Source organism: Panulirus ornatus, chromosome 1, assembly GCF_036320965.1.
Source record: "Panulirus ornatus isolate Po-2019 chromosome 1, ASM3632096v1, whole genome shotgun sequence".
NCBI lineage: Eukaryota > Metazoa > Arthropoda > Malacostraca > Decapoda > Palinuridae > Panulirus > Panulirus ornatus.
In genome coordinates, this window is record NC_092224.1 from 65,173,536 (window position 1) to 65,198,367 (window position 24,832).

General features: G+C 38.4%; 1 protein-coding gene across 4 annotated transcripts in view; it reads right to left on the reverse strand.

The window, feature by feature from the left end:
- Positions 1–205: 205 nt before the first annotated feature.
- LOC139749299 (uncharacterized) overlaps positions 206–24,832 on the reverse strand; it is a 786,860-nt gene continuing 762,233 nt past the window's right edge. For all 4 annotated transcript variants that reach the window (XM_071663045.1, XM_071663026.1, XM_071663039.1 and 1 more), the window contains 5 exons: positions 22,910–23,160; positions 18,014–18,227; positions 14,581–14,846; positions 9,914–10,059; positions 206–5,801 (listed from right to left, as the gene is read on the reverse strand). In XM_071663045.1, the coding sequence (XP_071519146.1) occupies positions 5,460–5,801; positions 9,914–10,059; positions 14,581–14,846; positions 18,014–18,227; positions 22,910–23,160 (1,219 nt within the window). In that variant the 3' untranslated portion in view covers positions 206–5,459. The remainder of the gene's footprint in view (positions 5,802–9,913; positions 10,060–14,580; positions 14,847–18,013; positions 18,228–22,909; positions 23,161–24,832) is intronic.

Sequence of the window (24,832 nt, forward strand, 5' to 3'; positions counted from 1 at the left end):
GGAAACAGATTATGTATAATAATAATATTAATAATAATGATATGTGTATGTACATGTGTATATGTCTGTGTAAGTATATGTATGTATAAGTTGAAAAGTATAGGTGTGTGTATGCGCATGTGTGGGTGTTGATGTATATACATGTGTATGTGGATGGGTTGGGCTATTCTTTTGTCTGTTTCCTTGCGCTACCTCGCTAAAAAAAAGCGAGAGACAGCTTGAGACTGAGTGTGAACGAATGTGGCCTTTGTTGTCTTTTCCTAGTGCTACCTCACGCTCATGCAGGGGTAGGGGGTTGTCATTTCATGTGTGGCGGGGTGGCGATGGGAATGAATAAGGGCAGACAGTATGAATTATGTACATGTGTATATATGTATATGTCTGTATGTGTACATGTATGTATACGTTGAGATGTATAGGTATATATATGTGCGTGTGTGGACGTGTATGTATTTACATGTGTATGTTGGTGGGTTGGGCCATTCTTTCATCTGTTTCCTTGCGCTACCTTGCTAACGTGGGAGACAGCGACAAAGTATATCTACTGACTGTTATATTTCTCTCTCGTGTCTCCTCTGATGATGTGATTATTACACAAAAGTGCACTTGGGAACTTATCATGTTTCATTTTCCCCATGGACTCATAGGAATATATATATATATATATATATATATATATATATATATATATATATATATATGGGTATGTTTGAAGGAATAGTGGTTCCAACAATGTTGTATGGTTGCGAGGCGTGGGCTATGGATAGAGTTGTGCGCAGGAGGATGGATGTGCTGGAAATGAGATGTTTGAGGACAATGTGTGGTGTGAGGTGGTTTGATCGAGTGAGTAACGTAAGGGTAAGAGAGATGTGTGGAAATAAAAAGAGCGTGGTTGAGAGAGCAGAAGAGGGTGTTTTGAAGTGGTTTGGGCGCATGGAGAGGATGAGTGAGGAAAGATTGACGAAGAGGATATATGTGTCGGAGGTGGAGGGAGCAAGGAGAAGAGGGAGACCAAATTGGAGGTGGAAAGATGGAGTGAAAAAGATTTTGTGTGATCGGGGCCTGAACATGCAGGAGGGTGAAAGGAGGGCAAGGAATAGAGTGAATTGGAGCGATGTGGTATACCGGGGTTGACGTGCTGTCAGTGGATTGAATCAAGGCATGTGAAGTGTCTGGGGTAAACCATGGAAAGCTGTGTAGGTATGTATATTTGCGTGTGTGGACGTATGTATATACATGTGTATGGGGGGGGGTTGGGCCATTTCTTTCGTCTGTTTCCTTGCGCTACCTCGCATACGCGGGAGACAGCGACAAAGTATAAAAAAAAAAAAAAAAAAAAAAATATATATATATATATATATATATATATATATATATATATATATATATACACTTCGTCCCATGTATTCCTGCATGTCAAAGAAGGCAAATAAGAGGGTTGGGAGAAGAGGAGCTGGAAATTCTCCTCTCCAGTGTTTACTTTTCCAAAAGAAGAATAGAGAAAAGGGCCATGTGTGGATTTTCCCTCTGATAATCAGTCCTCTGTTCTCAGTGCTACCTTGCCAATATGAAACTTTATTAGCCTTTTTTCCCTAACTTAAATATCTTGAATTTCTTTATGGTTTCCGCATTCATTACTGCAGAATGCTGCCAAACTCTGCCTATTTAAGGTTACACCAAGAGTGAAGTTTCCTTAGGCAAGGCTGTATCATTGTCAATTAACTAGGGTACAGTCTCGTTAAAGAATTTCTCCGAAATGTAGTGTAGTCTTAGAAATGCAGGAGCCACTGGATAAGGGGGTCCTGGGGTATAATAATAATAAATATAATGATAATAATAATAATAATAATAATAATAATAATAATAATAATAATAACATATATATATATATATTCAAATATATCATTTCGTCTGTTTTCTTGCACTACCTCACTAACATGGGAGACAGTGACCAAGTATGATAAAAAATATAATTATATATACCACGTATTCCCTGCGTGTCGTAGAAGGTGACTAAAAGGGGAGGGAGCGGGGAGCTGGAAATCCTCCCCTCTCGTTTTTTTTAAATTTTCCAACAGAAGGAACAGAGGGGGCCAGGTGAGGATATTCCAAAAAAAAAGGCCCAGTCCTCTGTTCTTAGCGCTACCTCGCTAACGCGGGAAATGGCGAATAGTTTAAAAGAAAAGAAAGAAAGAAATATATATATATATATATATAAAACAACTTCAGCTGATGTAAAGGAGTACATTCTCAAGAGGGAACTTGTCACTCCAAAGGCATCATCTCCTTCCTTCCAACTGTAATGCAGCATCAGTGCTGCAAGAGCCCCATAAAAGGAATCTTGGTTACCATTATCACTATACAACTCAAAGATCCCTTTCTCACAGGGGTCCTGTGGATATAATTCCAGGACACCCATCTAGGGCTTCTGCAGCTTAAGACTGCATGACAATCAGCAGCAGGGACAGGATGGACTCCTTTGAAGTGAGGAGTTCTTTGATGAGAATGTGCTCCATGCACTCAACTCCTTTATGGTGCCTGATTAAGCAAAGTGACAGGACTAACAGTCATCGAGTAAAAAAGGGTGTCTTTCCAGAGAATATTACACTTTAATGTTACTTCTGACAATCTTCATGATTACATAATTACTTATAAAGTATTTTCTTAAGTCCAAATCCTTATGATCATGATTCTTTATCAATTCTATGGAAATCTTTATATTTTTGAATGAACTGGTGAAATAAAAATACCAGAAATTAGTTACAAGAATATTTTACCCCTCATAGTTTACAACCCATCTCAAGTGTATTTATAAAATAGCTTAATAAATTACTGAAAAACAATATTTAACAATCTCATAACATTAAATAAAAATATAGAGAATTCAAAGAAATTATTTCACAAAGAGTAAATGAAAGGAACAACACAGCACAGTAATAAAATAGACACAGATGTTACTTTTGGAAGAGCAATAAAACAATACTGAAAATACATAAACTGTTAATTTTACACTAATGGGAAAAATTGTCATATTTCCTAAGCTTATTTGAGCTCCACTTCATGTTACTTATTATAAAGACCTGTTTCTACATAATATCACATATTTCATGAAAACTATACCATAGATGTTAAGAAATACTATCAAGAAAGGTAAGAATAATAATATAAATGACAAGAGTAATGATATTTTATACAAGTCTATGTACAAAATGAGCACAAATGTTTGATATTTCAAAATACATGAAGACTCACATCCAGCTCCTGTGAGACTTAAAATTGTCTTTATGGATATCTGTCTAATGCATGAACAAGGGGAATATGAGCCATAAACAACCAGAAGACAACAGGTCCATCTCCATTGAAAAATTATGCACGTGACCTTCCAAGAATCACCCACTGTCAGGTTTCCTGTTGGTCAAGCAAAGTCAGCCCCTTCCAACCCTCCCTCTCAGCCAACAAGATGAGTTTAAGGTGGTAGATTACTCCTTACTTCCAAAACAACCAAGTTTAGAATTCCTTCCTGTCTTAATCTATTAAAAGAGCAGGGAACAAATTCACTGTGAAGCCTATCGATCACCTCCATGGAACGAACTTAACAGCTAAAGCATTGACAGTATCTCAAGGACCACACTTATTTTCTTATCATTTGAAAATTTTCGTTTCAATCAATCTGTGAAATATGTACCACTGTTGCATATATCATACCTTATGACAGAACAGAAAAGAGTTGTGGCAAGATTTCTTGGTGGAAGGCCAACATAGCAAACTGAGCAAAGTTTCCTAAGATAAACACAATGGGTTGTCTTGTATTACATTGAAATTCTGTATAAGCATTCCTTATTCCATAACTAGAATGAATTAATACATAAGACATTAATTCAATAAGTCATGGCACGGCTTCACCTAAAGATATATCTGCCATTTCTAAAGCAATCAGATATGACAAAACTTTGCTTTTATCAAAAAAATTCAGATATACTGAAATGCAAAAACATTCATATTTGTTGCAACTCACAACTTTTGAGATCAGTCTGAAATGAATTTAATGGCAATCCTTAATTCAAGCATCCTCACAAAGTCCCCTACCAGTTTTATGATTCATGCCATTAGAATAACAACAGTTTGTTTTTTCATCTTGTATTTGTATCAAAGTACATGGCTTCATGCCCTGGTTGGCAAATGGTTCTTAAAACATGCACCAATCTGGTGGTCTTGTATCCTGCACTTCAGCAGATAGTCCTTGTATGTTAAACCCTAACTATCAGATGGTCCACTTATATACACTCTATTAAGTGATCCTTATACCTCATACACAAACCATCAAGTGTGTTTGTACCTCAGTCCCTATCGAATGTTCCTTGTACCTTACACCCTGACAGATGGTCCCTGTACCCTGCTCCTTGGTTGTTACATGCTGTTCATAACTTTCATTCTACCTGTAAGGTGGTATTTATACCCTCCACCCAATCTATCACATGATTCTTGTACCTTGCATCCTAACCGTCAAGTGATTCTTACATACTGTACCCTAACTCTCAGGTGGTCCTTGCACCCTAGCACAGATGGCCCCTGTATCCTATACTACAGTATGCTAGTGACTGCTTCATACCCGTGTTATGAATGTAAAACATGATTGGTGGTTCTGGGTCTTAAGACTGTGGATCATACTTTATACATGATGGGAAATTGGCCTATCTGAATCACAGCCTTAAGTTAGGACTACCAGACACACACAACCTTTCAATCACATGGCCACAACATCATTAGTCTCACTCATGACAGTTCAGTTTCATAAATGTGCTAATTTAGTCCTTTTATGTCAACAACCTTAAGTCTGCTCTCGCCAGAAATAGTGATACAACAGTCAACTTAAATTACTGTATTCAGTTAACACTGTGGCTGTAAAATGTTGCAAATGTTTCTCTCTGTTTGCTTTATGGGTTGTCTATCACAAAGGCTGAGCCATTCTCACCGTTTTTTTTCCTTAGGGCTTCTTGCAATTATTTATCACACTCCCTTAATAAGTGTTTTCTGATTGAAGCACACAAAAACATCTAAAGTGTTTGAATATTCACTTCACTTTCCATGTTTCATCAGCACAATAAATCAACCCTTTAAAGTAAACTTATGTCTTGCCACATCAATATTCATGACTCTGCTGCATTAGTTCCTCAGCACCAAAGAGATGAGATCCCAGCAAAGAGTTCCTTGTCTATGTTTAGGAGCTTCATAAATTGGTTTTCTTTGGCCACCATACCCAGTCTAATTCTGTAGTTGACCTTATAAAACCCCTTACGAATCACTTTTTTATATCACTATATACAGTAGTTTTATGATCACAGCACTGGATAATGATAAGCTGTAGCTTGTTTCCTTTTGTAATTAATGGTTTAGCACATAATATAGCACGTTCATAGCACATATGGCACCATTCACATTTTCACTGGTCCTAGCAGTCGCTATAGTGGAGCATTGCCTGGTGATGACACAAATGGAAGTGACTCTTTGATGTCTGTTGAGTTGGTAGCAGAGGCAGATTGCTCAGTAGGGGGTTTGGTGGTGGTTGTCGGAGTGGTTGTTGTAGAAGTTGTTGCTGTAGTGGTTGTTGTAGTCGTGGTAGTGGTAGTGGTAGGAACATATGAGGTACCTATAGTGTTGCTGAGCCAGGGCTGAAGGGCATGGAGGGCTGTGAAGACAGATGGATGCCTTGCTCGACCACAGCGTGCATGGTGAGTGAGAAGCCCCTCCAACCGCCACACACCAGACTCACCCCGACACATCAGAGGACTACCCTCATCACCCTGGTAAAAGATGTGATGTATAGGTTATGAATAACACCCAAAATCATCAAAGCACAATGATATATATAATATACTTATTATTTTATTTTGCTTTGTTGGTCTCCCGCATCAGTGAGGTAGCGCAAGGAAACAGACGAAAGAATGGCCCAACCCACTCACATACACATGTGTACACATACACGTCCACACATGCAAATATATATACCTATACATCTCAACGTATACATATATATACACACACAGACTTATACATAAATACACATGTACATAATTCATACTGTCTGCCCATATTCATTCCCATTGCCACCCCGCCACACATGAAATAATAACCCCCTCCTCCCTCGTGTGCGTGAGGTAGCGCTAGGAAAAGACAACAAAGGCCGCATTCGTTCATACTCAGCCTCTAGCTGTCATGTAATAATGCACCAAAACCACAGCTCCCTTTCCACATCCAAGCCCCACAGAACTTTCCATGGTTTACCCCAGACGCTTCACATGCCCTGCTTCAATCCACTGACAGCACATTGACCCCGGTATACCATATCGTTCCAATTCACTCTATTCCTTGCACGCCTTTCACCCTCCTGCATGTTCAGGCCCCGATCACTCAAAATCTTTTTCACTCCATCTTTTCACCTCCAATTTGGTCTCCCACTTCTCCTCGTTCCCTCCACCTCTGACATATATATCCTCTTGGTCAATCTTTCCTCACTCATTCTGTCCATGTGACCAAACCATTTCAAAACACCCTCTTCTGCTCTCTCAACCACACTCTTTTTATTACCATACATCTCTCTTACCCTAATATTACTTACTCAAACAAACCACCTCACACCACATATTGTCCTCAAACATCTCATTTCCAGCACATCCACCCTCCTCTGCACAACTCTATCCATTGCCCATGCCTCACAACCATATAACATTGTTGGAACTGCTATTCCTTCAAACATACCCATTTTTGCTTTCCGAGATAATGTTCTCGACTTCCACACATTCTTCAACGCTCCCAGAACTTTCGCCCCCCTCCCCCACCCTATGAGTCACTTCCGCTTCCATGGTTCCATCCGCTGCCAAATCCACTCCCAGATATCTAAAGCACTTCACTTCCTCCAGTTTTTCTCCATTCAAACTTACCTCCCAATTGACTTGTCCCTCAACCCTACTGTACCTAATAACCTTGCTCGTATTCACATTTACTCTCAGCTTTCTTCTTTCACACACTTTACCAAACTCAGTCACCAGTTTCTGCAGTTTCTCACAAGAATCAGCCACCAGCGCTGTATCATCAGCGAACAACAACTGACTCACTTCCCAAGCTCTCTCATCCACAACAGACTGCATACTTGCCCCTCTTTCCAAAACTCTTGCATTCATCTCCCTAACAACCCCATCCATAAACACATTAAACAACCATGGAGACATCCCCTTCCGCAAACCTACATTCACTGAGAACCAATCACTTTCCTCTCTTCCTACACGTACACATGCCTTACATCCTCGATAAAAACTTTTCACTGTTTCTAACAACTTGCCTCCACACCATATATTCTTAATACCTTCCACAGAGCATCTCTATCAACTCTATCATATGCCTTCTTCAGATCCATAAATGCTACATACAAATCCATTTGCTTTTCTAAGTATTTCTCACATACATTCTTCAAAGCCAACACCTGTTCCACACATCCTCTACCACTTCTGAAACCACACTGCTCTTCCCCAATCTGATGCTCTGTACATGCCTTCACCCTCTCAATCAAAACCCTCCCATATAATTTTCCAGGAATACTCAACAAACTTATAGCTCTGTAATTTGAGCACTCACTTTTATCCCTTTTGCCTTTGTACAATGGCACTATGCAAGCATCCCACCAATCCTTAGGCACCTCACCATGAGTCATACATACATTGAATAACCTTACCAACCGGTCAATAATACAGTCAACCGCATTTTCAATAAATTCCACTGCAATACTATCAAAACCCGCTGCCTTGCCAGCTTTCATCTTCAGCAAAGCGTTTACTACCTCTTCTCTGTTTACCAAATCATTCTCCCCAACCCTCTCACCCTGCACATCGAAACCACAGCTCCCTATGTATATCCAAGCCCCACAGACCTTTCCATGGTTTATCCCAGAGGCTTCACATGCCCTGGTTCAGTCCATTGAGAGCACATCAATCCGGGTATACTACATTGTTCCAATTCACTCTATTCCTTGCACGCCTCTCAACCTCCTGTATGTTCAAGCCCTGATTGCTCAAAATCTTTCTGACTCCATCCTTCCACCTCCAATTCGGCCTCCCACTTCTCCTTCTTTCCTCCACCTTTGACACATATATCCTCTTTGTCAATCTTTCCTCACTCATTCTCTCTATGTGTCCAAACCATTTCAACACACCCTCTTCTGCTCTCTCAACTACACTCTTTTTACTTCCACCCATCTCTCTTACCCTTTCATTCCTTACTGAATTAAACCACCTCACACCACATATTGTCCTCAAGCATTTCATTTCCAACATGCATCCTCCTCCGTACAACCCTATCTATAGCCCGTGCCTCGCAACCATACAGAATTGTTGGAACTACTGTTCCTCCAAACATACCCATTTTTGCTCTCCGAGATAACATTCTCTCCTTCCAAAAATTCTTCATCGCTCCCAGAACTTTTAACCCCCTCCCCCACCCTGTGACTCACTTCCACTTTCATGGTTCCATCCCCTGCTAAGTCCACTCCCAGATATCTAAAACACTTCACTTCCTCCTGTTTTTCTCCATTCAAACTTACATCCCAATCAACTTGTCCCTCAACCTTACTGAACCTAATAACCTTGCTCTTATTCACATTTAATCTCAATTTTCTCCTTTCACACACTTTTCCAAACTCAGTTGCCAACTTTTGCAGTTTCTCACACGAATCAGCCACTAGAGCTGTATCATCAGCGAACAACAACTGACTCACTTCCCAAGCCCTCTCATCCCGAACAGACTGCATACTTGCCCCTCTCTCCAAAACTCTTGCATTCATCTCCCTAACCACCCCATCCATAAACAAAATAAACAACCATAGGGACATCACACACCCCCACCACAAATCGACATTCACTGGGAACCAGTCACTATCCTCTCTTCCTACTTGTGCTTGATAAAAACTTTTCACTGCTTTTAGCAACTTACCTCCCAAAAAGCATTGCTATCAACCCTGTCATATGCCTTCTCCAGATCCATAAATGCTTTATACAAATCCATCTGTTTTTCTATGTATTTCTCACACATTCATCAAAGCAAACTCTTGATCCACACACATCCTCTACCACTTCTGAAACCTTGATCGCTCAAAATCTTTTCACTCCATCCTTCAAACTCCAATATATGGAAATGTGGAATGCTGACAGTTAACAAAGCCAACATTCAATCAATGTGGATGAGGAATATCAAGTAGTACAGTGTTCATAAAAAGAACCTTGTCTGCTTCCCCATACAAATTCAAAGGCAATGTCACACTTACATGTTATTATTTGTCATCTCTCCTTTGGCCTTGATTACCATATGCAGATGCCTGGGTATGGAAGTAATGAGGTTCCAAAGTATTCAAAGTCCACCTTTTGGTTTCGTAGGGTCTTGATATCTTGAATGAGGTGAAGCACTGACAAGGTGTTGCAGGAAGCAGCCTCCTGGTCATGCATTCTGAGCATCCAGTGCACCTAAAAATCTCATGTGTACCCACATTTTCTTGCTTCCAGCTGAGAATTTGGACCTTCTCCCAAGAAATTTAAGTGCCAACTATCTTAAAGCATGGGTGACAGAAATAGTTCTTCCCTGAGGCAAAATTCCCAAAATGATGTAGTGGCTTGGAAGGGTAAAGAAAGAACATCATTCTTTCAAGATACCCTGAGGCACACTGAAGCTAGTTGCTGGTGCTGACACCATTAGAAACATGAATTTCTGAGACCAAATGTATGATGATTCCACTTTGAGAGTGTCATATGCATGTACCCGTAATAAACCTCAGTGGTGTATCGCCTTTGGAAATATATGGGAGGGTGAACATGGCTTTTTGGAGCCACTGTATATTATACAAATATGGTAAGGAATGTGCTTTTTTACTTACATAACATGGAGCATGCTGGGCATCAGAAAAACCAACACAGGTGTGAGCATGGCTGAGGCGGCCTGGATAATGAGTCGTGTTACAGGCATCAACAGCAAGTGAGGGCACAGGCAGGTAGTGAAGAAACTGGCTCTCACTGCCCAATCCTGGAGGGCATCATTATCGTCAGGGACAAAAATGCGAGACTTAATAAATGAAAATTAGAGACAAAGAGGAGTGGAGACTACACGAGGTTCAGTGAAAACTTGCCAGAGAGTAAATAAGATAAATTTTTGAAGGAGTGGGTAAAAGGCAAATAATATTCAAGTCTACACCTTAAAGTATTAAAACAAGAGATGGTGAGTACAATAAAAATTTTTGCACTATTTTCTCATCTTTTTCTATGTATCTAAAATTTTAGAGAAACACGTTGTACTACGGAGAACATTATACTTGAAGGTTAACAGTGAAATCTTGAGTTTTCGTCTAGATAATTATGATAAAAAAATAATGACTAATGTCTCGGTTAAATCAAGTACTGCATCATATCATCAGTCATAAGAATTTGTTTCACAATAATTGATGGAATCTTATATTGAAAATATCATCAGTTATAATTTTCTTGAAGAATATGAAAAGTAACAGAAGAATGAGGAAAGTTTGCTTATTATCAATTATCTTTAACTCTGTGGAAATCTATTACTGTTTTCACAGTGTGGAACAAGTAAATACCACTTTTCAGTTATAAACATTTTTAATTCATGTCCAATGTACTAAAATGAAAAATGGACTTCCACACCATGTTGAATCATTTTAATGTATGGTGAAAAATATGAATCACTTACATTAGTAATTATAATCACAGTACAAATGCTTCTTTTTTTCAATCTTCATTCTAAGTTGAATCATTATATAAGACTAAGGTCCACATTCTTACCTTCATCCTCACATATAGAACAATTCCACTGCGCCCAACTGAAATTTTCTGCTTTCTTCACCTCTTCAACACTTTAACTTTTCTCTCTGTACTTTAGTTTACAGTATACATATACTCTTTACTAATCTATTGTCTGCAATACATTTTACGTGAGCATTTCATCTTGAAATATTCATTTATGCACAACTCAAATGATTTTTCATACCACACATCTTTCTAAATCTTCAATATATACTCTCTTCTCTGGCACTAAGTACAGTCCAACCACAGAGCGAATGTTACCCATCTCTATTACTTTAACATTTCAACTAATCTGATGTACACAACTGGGGGTTTTTCATTCAAAAATTAGATCTGGGGCAAATACTCTACGAAGTTTCTTGCTCTCCCCATACTTAAAATTTTCCCATCTACCACAGCTTCAAGTGAACCTCTGACTTTCCTACTTCATAAGCTTTCTTTAAGCTTCAACTTTCTCACAACTATCCTTACTTAGCTTCATTTAAAAATACCTACCATCATCCGTAACTTCCATCTCATTCAAAACTGACATTATAATGTGACAGTTCCCTTTCAAAAACAAGAATCTTACTCTTAACTGTATCCTCTCTTATTTACCCATCGAATAAAGCTGCAATCCTACCTAAATCCTCTAATTCACATAACAAAATAGCATCATCTGCATACTACAACTGTGGTGCCTTCCATTTTATTCCACCATGGTTCAGCACTATCTTCTATCCATTCATCTATCAACCTAGCTATCTATATAGTGCTAGACGCCTTATCATCTCACATAATGCTCTAACCATAAAACACACCCTTGCTGCATTCCCACAGGTAATTCAAACCAATTACCCATACTTCCACTTACTCTCATACATGCTTTAATTCCATTAGTAAAGCTCTTAACAGCATTTGACAAGAAGGACTTGCACTTTCTTATGTGCTGCCACAGTAAAAATAAAAAAAGGCTCACCATATCACCCTTTGTCTGATATATTTCTTTTCATAACTCTCTGCTGTTTCCTGCCTTAGCAAGGTAAAGCCACGAACAGACAAACAAAAAGGCTTAAATTGCTCACATCCACTCTCTAGCTGTCATGCATACCGCACTGAAACCAAAGCCCATCACCTACAGACAAACCACATAGACCATTCTGTGGTTTCTCCTGACTGCTTCATATGCCCTAGTTTAGCCCAATGAAAGCACATCACCTCCCCACCCTCCCCTTGTGTCCCACATTGCTCTAAGTCATTCTGTCCTATTTACACCTTTCACCCTCCCGAACCTTCAGCCCATAACACCTCAAAGCCTTTCACTCCATCCTTCCTTTTCTTTCTCAGTCTCTCCCTTCCCTTGCTTCCTCTACTTTCCCATCTAGATTCTCTTTGTCCACTCCATACATCCCATTCATAGCACACGTAGGTCAGCTTTCTCAACCAGACTTGCACTCTCTTATACTGCCACTTCTTACACATACCTCACAACACATACTGTCCTCAGACATTTAATTTTCAAAACTTCCATTTTCCTCTGCTCTTTTGCATTAAGGGCCTAACAGTTACATCCATATAAAACTACTATGATTATTACGTCTCCAAACATACTAATCTTTGCCCTCACACAAACTAACTTCTCATTCCAAACACTCCTCAATGCACCCATGACCATGGCCCCTTTTCCATCCTATAACTCACTTCACCTCCCATAAACTTATATATTAAAGATTTTAATATCCATCATTCAGCATTTATGTGTTTGAAAAGAAAAAATCCTATACAAAATGCAGATTTATAAAGCTGTGTTTAAAAGCCCAATCAGACCTTCACTCTGCTGGGGATATCTATGATGCAGGTATGGTCTTATCTTAAGAAAAACTGTATTTACAGTTTGTTAGAGATTGTTAGGGAGGTGAATGCAAGAGTTCTGGAAAGAGGGGCAAGTATGTTGTGGACGAGAGAGCTTGGGAAGTGAGTCAGTTGTTGTTCGCTGATGATACAGTGCTGGTGGCTGATTCGAGTGAGAAACTGCAGAAGCTGGTGACTGAGTTTGGTAAAGTGTGAGAAAGAATAAAGCTGAGAGTATACGTGAATAAGAGCAAGGTTATTAGGTACAGTAGAGTTGAGGGACAAGTCAACTGGGAGGTAAGTTTGAATGGAGAAAATTGGAGGAAGTGAAGTGTTTTAGATATCTGGAAGTGGATTTGGCCGCGGATGGAACCATGGAAGCAGAAGTGAACCACAGGGTGGGGGAGGGGGCAAAAGTTCTGGGAGCACTGCAAAATGTATGGAAATCGAGAACGTTACCTTGGAAAGCAAAAATGGGTATGTCTGAAGGAATAGTGGTTCCAACAATGTTATATGGTTGCAAGGCATGAGCTATAGATAGAGTTGTGCAGTGGAGGGTGGATGTGCTGGAAATGAGATGTTTGAGGACAATATGTGGTGTGAGGTGGTTTGATCGAGTAAGTAATGAAAGGGTAAGATATATGTGTGGTAATAAAAAGAGTGTGGTTGAGAGAGCAGAAGAGGGTGTTTTGAAATGGTTTGGTCACATGGAGAGAATGAGTGAGGAAAGATTGATAAAGAGGATATATGTGTCAGAGGTGGAGGGAACGAGGAGAAGTGGGAGACCAAATTGGGGGTGGAAAGATGGAGTGAAAAAGATTTTGAGTGATCGGGGCCTGAATATGCAGGAGGGTGAAAGGCGCGCAAGGAATAGAGTGAATTGGAACGATGTGGTATACCAGGGTGGATGTGCTGTCAATGGATTGAACCAGGGCATGTGAAGCATCTGGGGTTAACCATGGAAAGTTTAGTGGGGCCTGGATGTGGAAAGGGAGCTGTGGTTTTGGTGCATTATACATGACAGATAGAGACTGAGTGTGAATGAATGTGGCCTTTGTTGTCTTTTCCTAGCCTTTCCTCCTGCACATGCAGGGGGAGGGGGCTGTCATTTCATGTGTGGCAGGGTGGGAACAGGAATGAATAAGGGCAGACTATGAATTATGTACATGTGTCTATATGTATATATATGTATGTGTATATATATATGTTGAAATGTATAGGTATGTATATGTGCCTGTGTGGACATGTAGGTATATACATGTGTATGTGGGTGGGTTGGGCCATTCTTTCGTCTGTTTCCTTGCGCTACCTCGCTAATGTGGGAGAGATCGACAAAGTATAACATATATATAATACATACAAATAAATAGATACAAGGGTGACAAAATAACATCCCACACACACTTATGAAGTTTCAGGGAATAAAAACCACCAGTGCGTACACAAAGAAGCTATTCTTCATCAGTTCCTGGTGCTATCTCACAACATGAGATGTGGCAAACACATGAAAAAACCATACAGAGTCTAAACTGCTTACCAGCTTTCCTATTAATTTTATAACATACCTTTCCTATATAAATAAATGCTACATAAACCTCTTTTTGCCTACTGCTTTTACCTTTTGTAAACTTTCCTTGTACTTTGACCACAGGGGATTCACTGAGCATATCAATAGAATCAAATGCTATCCTACCAAAAATCTCATGGCCTTTACTTCTGTTACACTGGATGAATTATTCTCATTCAGTCATTAGGGAAATGACCACTTTTTCATACCACCATACACAATTTCCAAATCTAACATCCATCTGTACCCCAGCTATTCCATTTTTTAGATGCATCATTACCCTTCTTTTATAAATAGGAAAAATATTACTAAATCTTTGATCTATGATCTTACCATTCTCAGTTCGGGTCCAACCAGCCACAACACAATGGGCATCACTGGCTGGAGGACCATCAGGTACACAAACTGGCTGGGTGTTTTGGCCTAGCACCAAAGGAATTTCCAGGCGCAGGAGTACAGCATCACCAGTCCACAGTCCCCCAGTCCTCACAGTTCCAGGAAACCGAACCATATTGGCAACATAATGGAACTGTGTGGTAGTAGTAGGAGTGGCCACACCAGCCACCACTGCCCATGTTCCATGGTCTAGCCCATTCTCTCTGGGGGAAAATTTAGAAGAATTACTTATAATGTTCAACAATCTAGTAAACTGTCTCTTACTGAAAAGAAGTGATTTAAGCTGCTACAAAATTTTTGTTGAGGCTACAATTTCCAAATACAGATGTCCATTAATTCTCACACCATTATGTGATTATATGTCTTTGCAAACGAATTAGTTCCTACACTCATGGGGGCCCCCAGTTTAAAACCTCTCTGTCTTATCACAAAGTCTCTTAAATTTCTTTATATTGTCCATGTTCCCAGCTTCACTTGGTTCACTCCATTTGTTTACACTTCTTGCTACAGGTGTTGGCAATAAATAAGGAACATCATTTGATCATGCTGAAATTTTCTTGGAACTGTATTCTAGTTATAAATATAATTCTAATTCCCTTTAATTCTGATTCAAAGTTTTTAAATTTTTTAGGTATGAAAAATAATGAATCAGTTCAACACTGGGTAGTACAAATTTCTTTGTGATTTATTCAAAGAAACGGTCACCGAAGAGAGTGCAGAATCAATTCAAAGAAAATTCCCAGCATCTCATGTACCTGCTTACAATAAAATTAAGCATTAATGCACTGGCTCATCTTAAACACATAAGTTAGGGCTTTCCTGAACAACATGTTTGTGTTCATATCCCAGAAACTACCACGACTGAATGACAATGTATTCTCAGCTGAAACAGAAATCAGTTGCATAGCAGTGCAGTGAATATAAAATGAAAAGACTGGGCTTTTCCTCTACAAAATTCAACATTTCCAGGCACTTACCAAAAATGATTACAGCAAAAAAATGAAGACCTTAATACTGAAGACGTTATATTCCATGATAATTGTCAAAATACATTACTGGGATAATGATTAAAACTTCCATTCTTCCAAAGAGTTGCTCCATCTGTACAAAGGACTGATTCATTTTCATATAAAGTACCGCTCTCACTTCTGGGTGGTTCTAACTCTACATCCTTACTTGATAGAGTCAAAAGCAGTCTGATTTATAAACTGTCCCAGGCTGACTTCCAAACCTGATCCTCTTGCACTATACTGCAATTTCGGTTCACTTTTCCTCTTCTAAAAGTATCACTTCGGTTTTTTCTTCCCAGAGCTGGCTACTTGTGTGCCCCTACAACTAGCTAGACCATGCAATACTTGGCAAGCTGCTGCGTCACATGATTGCTGTGTGGCTGTTGGCAACTAAAGGGTGGGCTGTTTTGATAACTGTTCCTTTCAATACACCTCAAGGCTTTGGAACTCTCTACCTTCTCATGTCTTTCCTAACAACTATGACTTAGCACATTTTAAAAGACAGGTTTTGCACTTCCTCAAAAATTTGTAAATGCCTTCCCTTATTTCTTCTTTTCCTTTTTATAATCCTCTTTATATTTCAATTATGGCCTAGCCTTGATGTGGACATTTGTCTGTGTAAGGAAAAAAAAAAAGTAGCACGTCTTTGGAAACTGGAAAAGATACGAGAACATGAAAAAGCACAACTTCGCATTGTAAAAATTTCTATATGGAGTGAAGTAAATTTCTCATGAGTCTACATTACTTTTTCTTTAAGAGATTCTAAATCTCAAACAACAATAACAGTGGCACCACATATTTTTCTTCTCATTCTGAAAACTTATCCATAAAACAGTATAAAACGGTGTTAGAAAAATGTAAATCTGTGGTTTCAACAAGGAAAAAGCCTCATGCCACACCTCTTTCGAATGTTTTGCTTGTCTGAGGGAAAAAGTCTCTTATTTTGTCATGCATTAGTCACAAATCTGAGTTCTCAATACCTCCCCATGTGTGTGTGTGTGTGTGTGTATGTGTGTGCATCCATTAATAGGAGTAAAGACAGAGTACTTACACACTATGTTAAGAGACAGGACAACATGAGTGTAAAACTCTCTCACCCCAACACACACATACAAACACAACGTGAGTGTAAAACTCTCTCCCCCCAACACACATGTAGTAATCACATATAAAAACACATACACATATTCCATTACTGGTTTAAAAGCTGTAATGACGTCTTCCTCTCTCCCTCTTTTTTTCCAACATCACAAAGTCTATTACTGCTACTACATCCCTGCACTGTAGCTTAACTCCATCATATCATGTACAAGTTCAGTTACTGTACTTGTCAGACAGTACAGAAATGGGGCCCCCTTAAGTGTAAAACTTACAGTAAAATTTACAGTACAAATAAGTAATTACTAGATCTTTTCTTAACATGTGTTTCTATCATGGTGATGTATATACACTAATTCAGGTAGAGCGATCTTATAAATATTTCTGTCACCTTCTCCATACACATGAAGGAGGTTTTGAAACTGAATAGTAATGTATTAAACACTGTACGACAATTTAAAATAACCTCTTGCAATCCAAATTACACAGTATATTGACCCATCTCTCTTACTTAAAGTTCAGAATATCTGTTACTCACATTCTCCTCTCTGAAACCATACTTTCTCTCACTTGGGTAATTTGATCTCCACTACTCCTCTACCACTGATCCCTCATTTATCAGCTTTTGAACATCTGCATTGACCTATCAAATCATCTGCATAAACCTTGAGACACAGGGTAATATTTCTCTATGACCATGTACATTAATGGATCGAGATTCTTCATTATTCTGTTTATTTTGCTTGATAATCTCAATGTTTTCCATACACTCTTTCACATCCCATCTTGTTAAAGTTGGAAGTGACATTTCCTCTATCATAACCACAATTTTAAACTTTCTCCATTCTTACCATTTGTTATTTGAATAATAATTTGCTCCTATAAATATGTGAAAAAATTTTGGATTACCCCCTTGTCTTGTCCATCAATCTATTTCTGAATTCACTATCATTATTATACAATTATCATACAATTTAACTCTTTAACTCTTATGTGAGTTAAAGCAATACTACTATAAAATGTTAAATGACAATGGATGTAAAATCATAAAGGTAAATGCCTGATTCCTATTCAAATAGTTCAGTTCTCACCTTGGTGTAATATTTCACGGTCAAGTCATGCTCCCTCTAGTTAAAACATCTCGTGCATAAAAAAAAGAAAAAATTTGTAAAAGCAATTTTAAGTGCATATCATGAATATGGAATACTACCCTTATATCCTTATTCTAATTCAGGAGACACTATAACAAAAGGGTGTCATACTTGGAAGAGAGGCAAGAGTATGCAGCGAGGACCCAGCTGGGAGCAACAATAGATGCAGTGCAGGACTGGGAACGTGCATGGGTAACATTGTAAGGGTGAGTTCGTAGCAACAGAGCCAGAGAGGGCCACACTCCCTCTGTGGCAGGTGGTCTTACTTCTCCTGCGAGATGATCCTCCTCTAACACATCATCTCCTAGGCTCCATGAACCACATACTGCAAGGGAAAGGGGTGATTAAATGAGGGTAAAGGGTATTGGGATAGAGACAGCAAAGAAAAGGAAGAGAAAATGAATGAGAATGAGGGTATAGTGCAAGGATGTTACAAATGGGTACTGAAAAAAGGTGTGAGTCAGAAAGAGGTTGCAGTGACATGGAGAAGTAAGGGGAAAGGAAAAAAGTCTAGTAAAAGAGAGTAGTAAAAGGAAAGGAGAATAGGAGCAGGGAGAACATAACAGGGAATGGCAAAAAATAAAAAGAAAAAGTATGGAAGGGGCATTTAGGATGCATTAAGAGATATCAATTTGGTTAGAACACTCAGTAGGGCCAATCAATCTTTTTTTAAATAACTTATGCATGTCCATTTATGGTGGTCATATGATTCTAAACAGGATCATAAAGTGATTACATGATGTATGCAGTTAAAAAATAGTGTGAGACCTTACTATAAAAGGAATCTCAAGTATGTGAATGTATGAATCAATCTGCAAAAAAGTAATACCGAAATGGGGAAAGAGTAAAATTGTATGAAGCTGGTGCAAAGAAAACCTCAGTGGACAGCATAATGAGATTCAAGATTTTAAAAGATTTATATTCCAGAATGCCTACTGTGCACAAGTAAAAGTAGGGTGTGAAACGTGAAGGTGTCCCTGAATGATATATCATTTGAAATTCAGTATGATTGTACTAAATTTTAGGGACTCTGGTATGAGAGTCAGAAAACCTCAGATTCAAATGGAATACTCCAAGTGTTGCCAACCTCAGTGAATCAAAATATTTACTAAATTACCATACACTTGAAGGATATCAAAACAGGAAACAATGTGAGTGACTGACATGGAAGAGTAAACAAAAGGGGCCTATGAATTTTTGTAAAGAAGTGTAACTGTGAGTAAAGACAGATGACTGAATATTTACAACCATAATGTAACACTAATACCTGAATATGCAAAATACTCCATGGTTTTTTTATTTGTATGGAAACAAGATACATGTATATTACTGTTTTCTGTTTTGGGGGATGAAATGAAGATATTTAGAAGTGGAATCAGTTATGAAGAAACACCAGGACTAGACAGTTTTAATAGGTCCACAACAAGTAGAAAACTTGAAGAAGTAACTAAGTATGAAACATTTGGGGTCAGTATTTTAGATAGGCTTTTTTAAATGATTAGGAAACAGGATAAGAAGTTAATGCTATTAGAAGTGGAAGTACAGAACCTTAGGGATCAAGTTAAAGATCATGAAAGATGTCACCAGATGATAAAGGAACTTAATGATCCAAGAAATAAAGTAACTGGATATCAACAGTTTAAGGGGGAGGGGGGGGGGGATTCAAGAGATAACACAATCACAGAAAAACAGCTAAATTCATTAAAAGCAAATAAGTTCCAATGAGTCTTTTCAAGGTATTCTTGAGGCTGTTTAGCTGAAGAAATGTACTACGATACATAAATTATCTACTGGCAACAAATCACTCAACTCCACTTACACCTTTCACCCTCATGCATGTTCTGGCCCTGATAGCTCAGAATCTTTTTTTACTCCATCCTTTTACCTCCAATTTGGTCTTCTGCTTCTCCTTGTTCTCTTCACCTGACACACATATCCTATTTGTCAATCTTTCCTCACTCATTCTCTCAATACATCCAAACCATTTCAACACACCCTCTTCTGCTCTCTCAACCACACATCTCTCTCACCCTTTCATTACTTACTTGATTAAACCACCTCACACCATATATCATCCACAAACATTTCACTTCCAACATATCCACTCTCCTCCACACAACCCTATCTATATCCCATGCCTTGCAACCACATAGTAATGTTGTAACTACTATTCCTTCAAGCATACCCATTTTTACTCTCAGACATAACATTCTCTCTTTCCACACAGTCTTCATTGCTCCCAGAACCTTTGCCCCCTCCCCTACCCTACGACTCACTTTTGCTTCAATGGTTACATCATCCACTTCCCAAACTCAGGGTTGCCAAATCTTGCTTCAAAGCTGCACAATGCCAAAACCAGTGCAAATCATAAATATTGGATCTCACCCCATATCTTCAAAATCAGAGCCAACTTACAATTCAAAGCATTATAATCATGCTTAGCACCCTAAAGTCAGTAGAGAGTAAAAATTTTATTTCAGAAACATTTTGGATGTTGATCAGTGTAATGGGGGATTTCAATCATAAGGAGATAGACTATCAGAAACTGAATTCTTATGAGTCAGGGAATCATGTATACACAACTTCTTAGAGCATGTACAGGAAATTTTCCTTTACCAGAATGTCAATGAATTTACTAAAAAGAGAAGGTCTGATTCATCCACATTACAAGACCTTATTGTCATACATACTAGCATGGATACTAAAAATATCATAAATGATACACCACTTGGAAAAAGTGATCATGTAATGTTTAAATTTGACTGTATGGTGAACAAGGGAGTTAGAAGAGCAGAGAGAAAATAGGACTTCAGGAAAAGATACAATCATGGAAATAATACAGAACTTAACGATTTCTATGGTAACACAGACTGGATGTGTACCTCTAGCTCAAAATACAGAGGAATCATTAAGAAAGAGGGAAAAATGGTTTAATTAAAGATATCGATAACTAAGGGAGCTTAGAGGTGTGCAGTGGTGGAGATACAAATGCCATTCCAGCCAGCCAGCTTATGCAAGGTATAAGAGAACAAAACGAGTTTTGCTGGTAAATAGAGGAAGAACAGAGAAATTCTAAAAGAACACTGGCAATAAGGCAAGTGAAAATACTGAGGTCTACCATAAATTCTTCAGGAGTATATTGTCAATTAAAGAGCAGCTGGTCAAATTAAGGTATTCAGAGGGAAAAATAGCTGAAGATTATGTAAGGATATGTAAGGAACTGAATGAAAAAAAAATCATGGGTGGTTTTATAGTAGAAGACATTGTAGCACCAACACTAGTGAGAAGAGATGGGATAGGAAGTTATATAATGCAATGAGATATCTAGAGGAAACATTAACAGAATAGTGAAAGGTCTTGAACTCAACAAGATTCATCGTCTTGATGAAATTTTACCACAGGTGCATAAACAGTGACAGACATATTAATATAATGATAAAGATATTGTTAGAAAGAGGCAAAGTGCCAAGGGAGTGGAAATGGGCAAACATCACACCCAAGAGAGACCAAGAAGCAATAAATTACAGACCAGTCTCCTTGATGAATATGGTGTGTAAGGTACTGGAAAAGTTAATCAGTAAGCAAATGGATGACTTTTCACAAAAGAGAAATTACCTAATTAAGAAGCAACATGGTTTTAGGGAAAGGAAGTAGTGTGTGATAAACCTCTCAGATTTCTATAAAAGTGAGCTCTGTCTTAGACAAAGGGGAAGGCTGGGTAGATTGTTTGTATCTTGACTGCCAGAAACCATTTGACAATGTACTGCATGGGACACTGATTAAGAAGCTAGACTATCAGAAAGGAATAAGGGAAGAGACTCCTCTGATGGATACAAGCTTAACTTAGTGGAAGGATCTAAGGGATACACATCAGTGGAGCCTTCTCCAAATGGTTAAGGGTCATCAGTGGAATGCCTTAAGGATGTCTTATGACCATTTCTCTTCTTAATCTATAAGAATAAGCTACCTAAAGGTATGGATTCCTACCTGAAATTGTTTGTAGATGATGCAAATGTCATGAAGGAAATAAAAGTGAGCAGGGTTGCATGTACTTACAGGGAAACCTGGGCAGACTTCAGATGAAATTCAACCAAAGAAAATGTATGATAATGAGGATGGGATAGAGTGAAAAAAGACCACAATGTGATTTTAAAATAGCAGGATATAAGTTTCATGACTTCGGAGTTGACATCATCGCTAACCTGTCACAAGAGTCCAACATTGGAAGAACAGTAAAGTAGACAAGCTGTATTATGGGAAATACATGAATAGCTTTCAAATATACTGATTAGAAAATATCTACCAAACTGTTCATTTCCTACATAATGCTAAAACAAGAATATGCTTCTCAAGTTTGGTCACTACATCTAAAGAGGCATTGGTGTAAGTGTGTGTGTGTGTGTGTGTGTGTGTGTGTGTGTGTGTGTGTGTGTGTGTGTGTGTGTGTGTGTGTGTCTGTCTGTCTGTGTGAAGACAAGGTGCATATATACAAGATTAAGAGATGGGCCAGTAGAAGTGTAAAACTTTCTTCCCATATAACACAAATAATAATCATAGAGTTAAAAGAGAAGGTCAAGAGGAGGGAAACAAAGATAGTACCAAAATCAAGAAAGCCAAGTTAAACTGAAAGGCTAAAGGCATTAAATCTAAGCACCTTGGAAGAGAAAAGAGTGAGAGGTGATCTGGTAACAACCTTTAAGTTTTATTAGCAGATCAACTGCGTGGACAGTGAATAGTTCTTCAAAAGAAGGATAGAGTAACCAGTAGACATAACATGAAATTGTTAAAACTGATGTAAAGAAGTACTTTAATAGTATGAGTTGTGGATGAATGGAACAGATTACTAAGGACATGGTTAATGCAGATAGCATAAATGAATTTAAGATGATGTACGACAGTAGAGAATGTTCAAGAGATGTGGCCCCAGAAGTGTAAAACTCCCTCCCCATACAACAGAAATGGGTTATTACAGACAAGCAAAAAATAAAAGGGAAAATCCCAACTTACAGTGCTGATCACAAGCCAGATGCACCAGCATGTCACTTGAGCAGTCAGAAGTGAGGACAAATTGTACAGGTGTGAGGGCAAGGGCTGAGGCCTTGGAAGCCAATCTGACCCTAGGGCGTGGTACAGCTTCTACCACACGTTTCACTTCAGTGCTGAGTAAAGCTGCTGCTCCCAGCTGCTCACAAACTAGGGCACCCCACTGGGTTGTCCAGCCCTCTCCACACACTGCTTTCCATCGGTAGCCTCCTCTCCTGAAAAATTAAAATTTCATCATTTCTCCCGTTACTGCTGTACTGGCTCATCCAGCCCTCTTCACACATTACTCCTCAATAAGTTCTCTCTACTCCCAGAAATTCTTTCATCATAAGTGCTTCAACATATCTGATCAAGTGACTTGCATCACTGTAAGTCAAGTGTTCATAAATGGACAAGTATTAAGCATTTGTTCATACAGATAATAGTGTAATGTTTCATGAAAGCGAGGCTGACTCACATGACTAGAATTTTTCTCCCATTCCAAGAGCTCATTCAAGAAAATATCTTCATCTGTATAAAGTTTCATAAGTTCTCATGTTAATACTGTTGGATTAAGAATAAAAAAGTACTCTAAGGTATCAAGGAAGACCCTGCTGTATCCTGAAGAATAAAAAAGTCATTTAATAGATAGTCTAAAGTAATGTACATAGCAGATGACTGTGCTATTAATGATTTTCTCCAAAGACCTCTAATGATGACAGAGCACAAATAATCACATTATGTTCTAATATTGAATTTCTAAGCTATTGAAGATAAAGCAATGGAAGCTTAAGTCATAAAATGCAATCATATCAAGATTCTTCCTGGAAGCAACATGACATGGCAATGCTGTACAGATTTCTGTCTCATCTACAGGAATCAGTAAAAAATGCTGCCTTATCGTAAATGAGAGTACTTGGCTGTTCTCTAATGAAAAGAATAATGCATGATATGTTTGTAAATGATGGCTGTAAGCATGAAGGATGTGACAGGGATGACTGTGAGTGAGGGGTGTGACAGCAGTAGTGTGTGAGGGTGAAGAAGTGAGGTTTGGTTAGGAAGATGTGTACACTGCATGATGGTATGTTATATATGGATGGGAAATGTGAGAGGTGGCTAGGATGAGATGTGCGTGGATGAAGTGTGTAATTACCTATTTTCTACAATGTGAGAAGAGGGAGTTTTAAACAACTGGGGCCCCATCTCTTAACCATCCTCTACCATCATATAACTCTTAAAATTTCCGTATGATGTCTGCTTTAACCACATATTCATTCATTTATTTCAGTTGTCTACCATTCATATATTATGAAAGTAATTCACATCTTTTTTAACAAGTTTCTTACTTGATTTCATGTTAAGCCCCCCCGGTTGTTCTATCTCTATATCTTTCAATGAGCTGATCAGTCAATGTCATCAATCTATTCTCAAAACTTAAAGGTTCGGATTAAGTCACCTCTCATTCTTTTCTCTTTCATGGCAGGCAAATATAAAGCATCTAGCGTTTCCCTGTAATTCAGTTTGCTTAATTCTAACGTCATATCAGGACCTTCTCTATTAGCTCTTTGTGATTTTTCAGTTACATTGACCAAACTTGAAATGCATATTCTAGTTTTGGTTTTACATATGATGTGAACAGTTTTCTGAATATTCCCTCATCCATGAACTCAAATGTAATCATAACAATAGCAAGTAGACATTTGGTATCTTTATCTAAGCTCTTAAGAAGAGAATCCTGAGACATGGAAAGGGCATTGTCTACTCCCGAGTCTCTCACACTCACAATGCTAAAATCTATTTCTAGATGGATATTTATATCAGTGCTTTCTTCCAATATCATACATCCTCAATGCTTTACATTTACTTGGGTTAAACTTCACCAATCACTTATCAAACCAACTTTGGAGT